This window comes from Mesocricetus auratus, unplaced genomic scaffold (assembly GCF_017639785.1).
Source record: "Mesocricetus auratus isolate SY011 unplaced genomic scaffold, BCM_Maur_2.0 Super-Scaffold_100003, whole genome shotgun sequence".
Taxonomy (NCBI): Eukaryota; Metazoa; Chordata; class Mammalia; order Rodentia; family Cricetidae; genus Mesocricetus; species Mesocricetus auratus.
In genome coordinates, this window is record NW_024429188.1 from 83059086 (window position 1) to 83071488 (window position 12403).

The window sequence follows — 12403 nt, forward strand, 5'->3', positions numbered from 1 at the left end:
CAGGAATTTTATTCAAACATCCTTTACATATCACCATTCTCCAATCATTTATTACCCATATCTTGACAATCTGTTTATTATTCCATTAAGACTACTTTCTCTCCCAACAACAATGACCTAAGTTTAAAAGACAAAGAAAGTGTTTCCAACTCTAGAACTTTTTGTGACTATTGTAGCTTTTTGTTTGTTTGTTTGTCATAGTATTGCTGCACTGCTATAATATAACCATTTCATGAATATTGTTACTGGGTGTCTACTGAAGGTTATCAAACCCAGTTTGCTAAATATGAGAACGATTTGACAACTGCTATCTAGTCAACAATGATTATAATATATTATCACTTAATAGGCACATCATAAACCCCAAAATGATTAAAAAATAAATATTCACTTTAGCGTCATTGGCAAAAATATTATCTGATGGCTTGAAAAGAACAGATCTGTGTTGCTTGAATTCAAGGTTTTAGGAACTAATACAGTGCATTTATACATAGATAATTCTAGATTTAGATTTTTGGAGTAAAATAATCTCATTAAATGAGTTTTCTGTGAGACTAGAATATGATAGTAAATATAGACAGAGTTTGTAATGTAAAGCAAGTGTAAGACCCAGTAATACTCAGGCTTACATTTTGCAGTAAAATAATTTAAAAAATGAGTTTATATTAAATTAGAATGGAATAATGCATGTAAATATAATATGATTGTCACTAAATTAACAATTTATTAGAGAATATCTTTAATGAGTGAGAGTTGTAATGGCAGCAGTAGTAGTTGTTTTTATAATAATAATGTTAGGCTATATTTTGCATGCTTATTGAAGATTCATTTAAAGATTAAATAACCTTAATAATTAAGTAACAATAATATATCATACTTCTATAGAAATACACATAATAGTAATATATAATATTTTCAAAAATTTGAAATATATACATATATATTACTGAAATCAATGTCTTTATACTGTTGAGTTAGATTTTTATATGCTTATTGAAGATTATCTTTAAATAATATTAAAATTATTACTGATAAAACTATTTTTCAAAGTTTAAAGAAATTTATGAGATAGTCATGCCTAATATTTGACTATTAGCTTAAATAACACCTGCTGTTCATAGTATTACTCAATTATAACTTGTTTTCACTGTTTCTAATATCTAAGATGACACAGCCTTATCAAAGTTGACTTCAGAAATATTAAATTAGTTCCATTGATAATTATTTTAATGTCTGCATTTAATTAAATAATGTATGAACTATATGGAAACTTTTTAAAAATTGAGTAAAAAATTGTTTTGTCACTGAAATTATTATTGGTTTATGATGTCAAGAGTAGTTCATTTCTACCCTTCTCACTTGATCAAATCACGGATGTAAAAAATATTAAAGAGTACATATTTGCTAAATTTAAATTTCTGAAGTTAGCTTGACCAAATAAGTGATTTTCTAAATTTTTATGGGAATATATTAATGCATTTATGGTATATTATTGGTAATAGTACTGTTATTTGCTTAATGGTATAATAACACATTAATTGCTATTGCTTGAATTGAAAATGATAAGGAAGACTTTACATATCTGCTAAATAACTTACCGATGAACACAAAATAGGTGTTCTCAAACTCTTTGGTTTAAGGACCCTTGATATTTTTCAAAACATTTAAGAACTTTCAAGGACCTTTATTTATGTTGATTATATATTGCATCAGTAGTATTAATATTATTGTTTGTGATATTACACATTAAAAGTTTAAAAAGACCCTGATGAATCATTTTCCTTTAAATAATGATAATAAAATAAACCTGCTTAATATTAACATGTTCCACATTTTTAAGACAATTGATACAATTTTAATTTTTCTGAAATAAAAGCATTGTTTGGCAGGTTTGAATTTTAAAATTTCTACTGATACAATACCAGCTAAATTCCTCAATACATACATGCATTCAACCAATTGGGATGTTTCAAAGACAGAAATATGAAAAAGTACTCAGAAGGTTAAGGTAGTACAATCAGAATTTCAACCAGGCTGAGTTATGTTTACAAAACTCTAAAATATAATAAAAGTTGGAAAAGGAAAACTACACCCAAGAATTATAAGAGTCACAGAGGCTCTGGGTCTTTGAAGCACACTTTGAGAACTGCTGATACTACTTCTTAAGTTATTAAAGTATTAATAAAATAGTCTGTGAATGATATATTGTTATTATTGCTGTTACTATGATTGTTGTTATCATTATTGATATTGTACTTATGGTGTTTTTAAAAGTTAAATCCTCTTGTTTTTTGACTGCATTCATGGCTTCCAGAAACAAATTTATGATTACACATATTTAGTAAAGAGGTTAAACTACTTGACCAAATTATACCAATTGTACATGGTTTTAACCAAATTCAGATAAAGCATTTTTCACCTGTGTTATCCATAATACACATGACTTAGCATGTGACACAGAGAGTGGATGAAATAAAAGACAGCTATCAGATTTACTCTCTTCAATGTACCTAAAACTATACAAAAGAATGCCAGGTATAAAATGGTCTCACAGAGGCTGGTGAGATGATGGCTCAGGATGTAAACACCCCTTTCTCTAAGTCCGATGACCCATGTTCAGTTCTGAAAGGGGAAAACGAGCTCATGAAAACTGCCGTCTTAACTTTATAGACATTCTATAGCATCTCACACATATGTGCACTGTGTAAGCACACACAAACACAGAGAGGGAGGAACAATTGGCCTCATATACCCAAGTACATAATAGCTGTCCTTGCTGCTACCACCTATTATCTCTTGACAAGGCTTTCCTTAGATTCCTTAGGAAGGTGAAAAATCTGTTAACAGCTCACAGTCCTCCAGAGCTGGGCTCTGAAAGATACCAATGTGCACCGATCTTGTAACCAGTCTAAGACAACTTCCCTAGGCACTTCAGGTGTCTCTCAGATCTCAAAGATGACACCAGCATTTTCGGTGGCAAGTTGGAACTTCATGTACAGGTACCTTACAGTCATGCCTGTAGAAGGATGACAAACTTCTCTGAGGATTCTCCAGCCTAAGGATCTCGAAGTTCTGGGCAGCAGATGAGGCAGGCACTGGAGAGGAACTATTTTACTTGTACCCTCTGATGCTGTTGCTAAAAGGTTCTGGGAAGATGTACAAGTTTTCTTCCAGATTTTTCTCATGAAATGGACTTCTTCCCTGGGACCATTGCAAAGATCTGAGTGTTTCTAGCCAGGTTCAAATTTTTGTTTGAGAGAGCATAGTTGAAAAGGTGTCTCTGACTTTATGCCCTTCACTACTTCCATATTTGCATGCCTAGGTCTCAAGATCTTGAGATTTCTTGCACATACCAGAAATTCAATGTCTGGAGAAAATACTTAATGATCATCTTTCAAACACTCCCTTTCTTATCTTCCCAGAGATTAAATACCAATCAATATTATCTATGTTTTTCTTTTTGACCATCAGTCTAATACATGGCAGGTGACAAGCAGTATTTATGTCAACTGGTATAGCCTCACAGTATTAAGTTCCTCATAGTTCCTTATGTGGCCACCAGTTAACTACCATCTTTGAAGGTGCACTTCTACTTCCTCTCCCATTTTGCAATGTGGATATCCAGCAGCTCACAATGCCACTTAGCCTCTGATAGAATCTCACAGACACAATCTGAGTTTGCCAAGGCTTTAACTTCTTGATGATGCAGAGGGGATAAATGAATATGAAAATCCCCTTGGCAAATTGTCCCTATGTGTTGAGGGAAGAATATCTTTATGGCCTACCACAGTGAGTTCTCACAGTTCTCAGAAAGTTTCAGCATAAGATCACAGGCTGCCCCCTTCCTTTATGCTGATATTTCCTATCCCAAATCCAGTTTATTTTTCTGGCTGATCACTTGTCAATACCCATAGGAATAGAAAAAAAATCTGTCTCTCTGTCTCTGCCTCTCTGCCTCTGTCTCTCTGTTTCCTGCTCAGCTCCCTCTCTCCCTCCCCCTTCCTTCCTCATTCACTCCCACCATCCCCTTCCCCTTTCTTTCCCTGTCCACATTTATAGGCCCCCTGTAATACCATGAAACCTTGAAAACATGTTGCTGATGCTCAAGCACACAAATACGCATACACACACACACACACACACACACACACACACACACACACACAGAGGTCCTTGCCAAAAAGAAAAAGAAACTTCTTGCTTCTGTTAACAGGTTAGTTTTTGCATAATGGTGAAACACAATCCATTCATCCCCACAGGCTATTGAAGAATGCATACGTATCATTGTTACTGCACTTGAGTAACAGTTTACTAAAAAATGAAATGGGCCTGGACAGTTCTAGGGGCTGCACACAGAAAAAAATGGAATCAGAGCACTCCTAGGTATAATCATAATCTCCAATAGCTTGTCTCAAACATGGAGATTCTACACTGCTACAGCAATTCATGGAAAGCCATCATACTCTATTGTACTGATATGTTCTATGAGCTACCTGGTATGCCGTGAATAGCTTTCAACAAACATCATATCTAAATGCCTTTTGGTAAAATGCTAATGAATGACTGTGCTACTGTACAAACCTGCTCAATCATTGCATATGCTATAACGACTTCCCACCTTTTTGTTTCCCTAGGTGTTTCAGTTCCTATCCCTGTGATTGGACTGAGGGACGAAAGCAAAGTGTTCGTGAACAACACCACGTGCGTGCTCAACGACCCGAACTTCGTTCTCATCGGGTCCTTCGTGGCATTCTTCATCCCGTTGACGATTATGGTTATCACTTACTTCCTAACGATCTATGTCTTACGCCGTCAAACTCTGATGCTACTTCGAGGCCACACCGAGGAAGACCTGCCTGAAATCAGTCTGAACTTTCTGAAGTGCTGCTGCAAGAAGAATGCTAATGATGAGGAGAACACGGAGAATCCCAATCCCGATCAGAAGCCGCGTCGAAAGAAGAAAGAAAAGCGTCCTCGAGGCACCATGCAAGCTATCAACAACGAAAAGAAAGCTTCCAAAGTCCTTGGCATTGTATTCTTTGTCTTTCTGGTCATGTGGTGCCCGTTTTTCATCACTAATATCCTGTCTGTTCTTTGTGAGAAGTCCTGTAACCAAAAGCTGATGGAGAAGCTTCTCAATGTATTTGTTTGGATTGGCTATGTGTGTTCAGGCATCAATCCTCTGGTGTATACTCTCTTCAACAAAGTGTACCGAAGGGCTTTCTCTAAATATCTGCGCTGCGATTATAAGCCAGACAAAAAGCCTCCTATTAGACCGATTCCTAGGGTTGCTGCCACTGCTTTGTCTGGGAGGGAGCTCAATGTTAACGTTTATCGGCATACCAATGAGCGTGTAGCTAGGAAAGCTGATGACACTGAGCCTGGAATAGAGATGCAGGTGGAGAATTTAGAGCTGCCAGTCAGTTCCTCCAATGTGGTCAGCGAGAGGATTAGTAGTGTGTAAGCAAGAGAAGCCTTCCTACAGAAAAGCTCTTGTAGGAAAGTTTTCCCCCTTGATTTTCCTACGGATCAAAACTAATGTAAATACTGCAGCGTGACAAAACAGTGTTTTTATAAATAGCTTTGCAAATGTGTACTTTAAAATCATGCGTTAACAGTGAGATTTGAGGTTCTATATTTACTGCATATGATAGATGGAAACTAAGTTATTTTGATTCCTTATTGAATAATAGTGTTTGTTTCTCTCTCCTGTCCTTCCTTATTCCCTCCCTTCCTTACTCCTTCTTTGCTTTCTTCCTTCCTATCTCTGTTTCATTTGTGAATGTTGGAAATGTTGATGTTCATCTCAGGTGGCATTTGCAGGAGACCAGAATGATGCACACGACTGTGGTGATATTTCAAACCACACCCAAAATGACAGATTCAGTGGCATCTTTTCCAGGTTAACAGTAAATATGTGCTTTAAATTCTCGCTCTGCTCATCTACACATATAAACACAGTAAGATAGGTTCTGCCCATTGTGAAAAAATATCCATCAGTGAGTCAGAGACAGAATTTAACTTTGTCATCACACATCGGGGTAAAATTTGACATTGTCAGAATGCTGTGCCAGTTTTTTGCTGCAATGTCTGTCCCCAAACATAGTGGTATTTTAACATAGCAGCTGGTTAACCAGGACTACAGAAGTGGAAGGATGCTAAAGAGATATACACACCAAAACAGCTTTTCACTTCTTAAGGACAATGTTCAAATTCTGATTATTATGATCAGCAAACTGGAATTAGTGTTTTCATTCTGGTCCTTAGTAAATACCTAATTCCACGACAAAACTGGGAAATGAGATCCCAGAGTTAATTCCCAATCCAGGATTCAACATCAATTGGATTTTGATCTCAGAATTCTGGAAATTCCTGTGCTACACATAAAGTGAAATTTGCATTTTGAGCCTTATTAAAATATTTTCTTAATTATGGTACCTCTATCTATAGGACCCAATTTAGCAGTCCATTTTTAAGTAAAACTAGTAGGAGAAGGGTAGATAACCATGACCTTGGAAGTTTTACTTGATTAAGGACTACTGACTTAGGCCCTTAGAATGTGAAAAAAGTAATTTAAAAAGACTCTTTCTTTGAACTCTGGGAAGAATAGAAATACAGAGTTTCCATTTGGATTTTAAACAAAATTTATCTCATTTTCAGATCCTTCCAAACTCTCTAGTGCAGGAAAAGGCTGCAGCTAATTTGTGAACATGGCAAGCTCTCCATTGTACTGCAATTATGTACTCAAACTTTAAATCTTTGTTCAAATATAGTGTTGTGTTCCTATAGGTGTTGGCCATTAATTCATTCGTGGGCCTGTTACTCTCTAAGAATTAAGTACCATTTAATGAAATTGAAGACCATGAAAAGCTTTCAAACATTGCTCAAGTCAGATCATTAAGTCTATGCTGCGTGCAGAGTATACACATTCCTAGTAACTGTGTTTCCATGTGTGTACATTTCACACAACTGTGGATAAATTTCTGAAGAATTCATGATGCTATATCTCATGCCTGACAGTTACTTGCACACCTAGGAGTGTGCCTCTTAGTATCTTTAAACTGTTGAAGGCAGAATATGAATTTCAAAACTCCTGGAGTTTGTTCTCAACACAGAGCATAGATAAATTCAACATTCTGCCACAGGGGCAGTGGGAGAGTGACTGTATTTGAGGAAACTCAAACAGTCTCTATTTGATTTACAACACTGCCAAATGTCAGTCAATTGCTTGAGCATGCCCAAACATGACAAGAAAGTAAAGTCTACCTGCCTCTTAGGTCAGTTGAACTGCATGTTAAAACAATTACCTGAAATTGAATGAGATGACCTACTTCTTACTGAAATGAAAAAAAAATGTTTGAAGAAACACAGCATGCATTGAGCATGATTTCTGCACATACAGATGGTGCTATGCATGTACGCCATGTATGTTGCATGAATCCACTGATCGGGATCAATGTGGGGCAGAAGAGCTTATGCAGAAAGCGCTGGAGAAAACTCCTTCAGCAATTCATGAGAGACATTCAGATCTGAAGTACTGTATTAGAGAAAATGGGAAACATCTGATTTCTTTCTTTACTATCAGGGCGAGCTCATAGCACATGTTTTTACAGAGAAATAAAGTATAAACCATGGAGTTACAAAAGCACTAGCAATAAGTTGAATGATAATAGCTTATAGCACATTTGTTAATAACTCTTAAGTCATCAAGTAGTAGTACTCAATAGTACCCAACACAGCAGTTATACTCAACTTGTGTGCTATTCGTAAGTTCTGTGCAGTTTGGTATGAAACATATATATTCATTTGGAAATAAATCCTACAGTACAAAGTTAAATCTACAAACTTTTATAAATGTTTTAAAACAGTCCATGTGACAAATGCAAATGTGGTGAATTTATTGTCAAGTCACTTTGATGTAATAATATATACGCATACTGTTTAAGACATGTGCAACAGACTGCCTTGTATTATTTCCTGTAATTTTTCTCTTTTGTCAATTGGTACTTTTTGTGAATGGTTGCAAAGTGTTCTCTTATTCCTGATTCCTGTATGTTACCTTCTTCTGAGTTTTGTGAGACTTCCTCTTAATTTATTAAATTTATTAAATGTGGCCTAGAATGTCATGTGTCTTTTTTCCCCGTGCACCGTTTCAGTATCAAAATTTACTCCATCAATTGAAAAAGTTGGGTAGGTAGGGATTAAGGAAGATCTGGAAGCACACGGGGAAGAGGAAGAATGTGATTAAAATTTCTAAATTTAAAAATTTGTGGGAACACCCTGACCTTGACCTTTTTCAAAGACTAACCGCCTCTTCCTGACTCACCCACCACCGCCTCTGGTGTCAGGGCATATAAAACCAGTCAGGGTAAGAATAAAGCAGAGCCTTCTTGAGGGGCCTTCTGAAAAGCCTTCTTGAAGTTTTCTTTGCACCACTGATGGGTCTCTGTGTCATCAATCTTGACACCCTCCACACATTCTCAGACACAGGTTGTGCAGCAGGCATGGCAAAAATTTCTTTAAATTATAGAAATCAAATTAACAAGTAAAATGATTTTTAAGCTTATAAAGGGAAACACCATTGGAGAATATCACTTTCACTGACTGATGATGTCTGTGTACTAAAGGACATGGGAAGAACAACATCTAAGTGGAGTGGCTGACAGAAAACAGCATCAACGGTAACAACACATTACTTATAAGAATGTATTAACACCACAAATTATGGCATCTTCCTTTCCTTGGCATCATGGAGGGGTGGAGTGGAGAAGGGGCTTGCCTTATTTCATTGACAGTTACCATCACTGTCATCTTTCCTTCAGGCACGTGCTCCCAAAAGACAGACAGGACCATCTATCATTTTGTTTTGTTTTGTTTTTTGAGGCAGTGTAGCTCTGGCTGGCCTGGAACTCAGTCTGTAGTTCAGGCTGGCCTCAAACTCAAACATCTGTTTGCTTCTGCCTCCCAAGTGCTGGGGTTAAATGTGCATACCACCATTGTCTTATTGATGGTTTTATCTTCAACATGGAGAAGCTACTATACTTTCAACAGATACACAACAGACAGTAACAAATCATTGCTAAATTGTCTCTATCAATGGCTAAATGAGTTGTAAGAACTTGCTATTCATTAAGCCATCATGAAATATGGCACTATCACCTTAACTTTACCTCTCAACTCAGATAACTTAGGAATACACCTCTAAAATTATCAGAGTCGACATAAAATGCAACTCTGTTTCTTATAACTGGAGCCAGAGCTGACAAAATGATTTTGGCTTTTCCTCCAACATACATAATTTATAAGTGATGGAAGAACCAAAAGGATACTGGTCTGAATTCAGTTCTGGAAGGAAGCTTTGGTGCTTCATTCCTTTGTAAATATGAATGGGTTGGTTCAAAAGAAATTAAACAGTCACCTGAATCAGCAGAGACACTGCTATGCAGAGCCAGAATGAGTTATTCAATTCAAAGTTTTCCTAAGCTTTCCAGATTGACCTAGGAATGCTGCATAGTCCAAGCTGACCTTAAACTCACAATCTCCCTCCTCAATCTCCTGAGCAATATGATTACAAGTGTGTCCCACCATACCAGGTATCTAAAATGCCTTGAACTATCAAAACTGGGGGGTTTCATGTGGCTAACACAGAAAACAATAAAGGCTAGATTTCTCTCTGCACTTCCTACTTCAGGTTGGTTACATTGCAAACTTCTAAGATTCTGATTGATTCCCCCAACTCAGCTTTCTATATCCCATTGGGATTACAAATGCGTACTATCTTAGTCAGTGTTTTATTGCTGTGTAGAGACACCATGGCCACAACCAACTCTTATAAAGAAGGCATTTAATTGGAATGGTTTGCTTACAGTTTCAGGGATTCAGTCCATTACAGCCATGGTAGGGAGCACGGTGGTATGCAGGCAAGATATGGTGCTGGCTATAACTTGCTCTTGATATTTACACTGTCCTCAGGAGACATGTGTGACATCTCTCTGCTATCTCCAACCTTTGCAATTCCCTGAGAACTGGGAAAAATCAGCCCCAAGCCCTTTAACACTAAAGGAATAAATCCTTCAACTCTAAAGGAAAACCCTGGCAGAGGAGTACAGTATCTACGACAAAAAAGACATATCGGATAGAAAACCATTCATCAAACCAGGCCTGGTGGCAGAGGGATTCAAGGTCAGCCTGAGATACATAGCAGATTTTAGATGAGGCTGGGCAACTCAAAAAGACTATCTAAAAATAAATATTTCAAAACAGGTCTAGCTAGAACCTGCAGTAGAGTGCTTGCTTAACAAGCAGGAGACCCCTAATTCAGTCACCAGCAAACCTCTCCAGCCCTTCCAAAATCACAACTACAAAGATTTGCTTTTACAACACGGGCCTCTGGCAACAAATGTGTAGAGTTTCCATATCAAGCAACTCCAAATCTCAGAAGACACAAGGCAGGGTGTCCTACAGTTTAGTTAGTCTCTGTGGACCAAGAATAAAATCAACTTTGGCGAGACAAATGTCAATGTGAGGTTAATTTGAAAGGAAAAGATTCAGTTTTCCAAATGTGGTCTAAGTTTTATGAAATGACACCTGCACTTGTAATTTTAAGCCACAATTGGGACTGAAAATTCCACTTGCTAGGAATTAAGTGGTGCTTGAAAAAATTGAGCTGTCCTATATGAAAAAAAAGATTGTGTGCTGATTCAGTTTTTTTGAGGAAAGGGTCCATTATCAAGAAGGCCAGCAGGTGTTAATTTACTTTCCATATGGGAAGGAATATGGCAGTATGGAATCTAATTAGCAGTGGTCTCCTAGCCTTGCAACATACTTTAAATAAAGGACATTATATATGTATATATATATATATATATTTCTAACACTAAATATAGTTATCACCAACTCTCCAGTTGAGGATGCAGTCCAAACTGTCTCCTTCTCAATTCAAATACCACTTAAAATATTGAGTATCTAAGGTACTCCATATTTTTGCCAGAATTGGTTATAAATGGAGGATTCTCACAGTACTCTCCTCGGGTTGTTTTTTACAAAATTCTATCATAGCTTGCAAAAACTCAGTGAAGCAAATCACTCTTTCTTACTGGTGTATTATAAAGGAAACAAACAAGGATCTAAGGAAACAAACATGGTTCAATGACATGTGTATAGTGCTTGCATTAAGCATGAAGATCTGAGTTAATCCTCGCAGCCCATGTAAAGCAGAAAACATACAGCTGTCAGCCCAGTGCTCCTATAGGGAGATGGGAGAAAGGGATGGGAGAAGCTCTTGAACCAGCTTACCTGACATAAGCAGAAGCAAACTACAGAAACTCAGACCACATCTCAAATAAGATAGGAGATGTGAACCAACATCTAAGTCTATTCTATGACCTCAACACACACTCTGTGGTTCTCTCTCTCTCTCTCTCTCTCTCTCTCTCTCTCTCTCTCTCTCTCTCTCTCTCTCTCTCTCTCTCTCTCTCTCTCTCTCTCTCCCTCTCTCTCTCTCTCTCACACCACACAACAAAAAGTGAAAAAATTGCTGCTGATGGAAGAAGAGATGCATGCACCTCTACATAGAGGAGGGAAGGGTATTTGTGAACCTTATTTCTCCACTAAAACAAATCTTCTGCTTAATTTTCATTTTAATATCAGATCCATTCATATCCACATGGCTTAAATATAACATTATCCCTATCCTTAAGTTTGTCTTCAAATCCATCTATCCCCTCTTAGCTTTAAAACAAATTCTAAACCTATTTCCCCTAAGTCCAAACATTATCTCCCTGATCTTGCATTTTTGCAAAAAAACTCAAACGTCACTCAAATCCCTACCGATATTCCTATTATCAGCTTCAGTTCTGCTTTTAGCACTCCAGCAGGGTTAAATATGAGAACTTCTAACATTATGACTAAGACAAAGAACTAGCTCTAATTATTTTGGAACATATTCTTTGTGTGAAGATCATCTGAATCTGGACACAAGGACACAGAAGAAAAGTTTATGGTGCTGTGTTGAGGAAATATAACCATACACAGGGTATGAATATTGATGGTCAATTTATGAAAGAAAACCTCTCAAAAGAGAAGCCGATAACCAGATTGGCACTCCAAGAAATCCAGTCTCAGCAGCACTCCGAGACCGACCAGACCCTGAAAAGAGACCCAGTCCCCTTACTTCAAGCTCTTTATTCCACATACCTTCTATGTACCTGTCACCATGCCCACGTACCTAATATCTCTCTCTACAATGCTTTTCATTTTCTTTATCTTCAAACTTTACACCAAAACCATGAAAAAAGACTTTGAGGCTTTCATTTCATGTCCATGAGGTAAAGAAATACTACAAAATACTCAGAAAGAAGTCAATAAAACTGGCCTTCTGAGTTTCCCTTGGTTAGAATTAGTT

At 37.0% G+C, this 12403-nt stretch overlaps 1 protein-coding gene across 1 annotated transcript in view; it reads left to right on the forward strand.

Moving 5' to 3' along the window:
• Nucleotides 1-8113, forward strand: part of Htr2c (5-hydroxytryptamine receptor 2C) — a 215396-nt gene extending 207283 nt beyond the window's left edge. The window contains exon 6 of the mRNA XM_040744524.1: nucleotides 4635-8113. Coding sequence (XP_040600458.1) covers nucleotides 4635-5464 — 830 coding nt within the window. The 3' untranslated portion in view covers nucleotides 5465-8113. The remainder of the gene's footprint in view (nucleotides 1-4634) is intronic.
• The last annotated feature ends 4290 nt before the right edge of the window (nucleotides 8114-12403 follow it).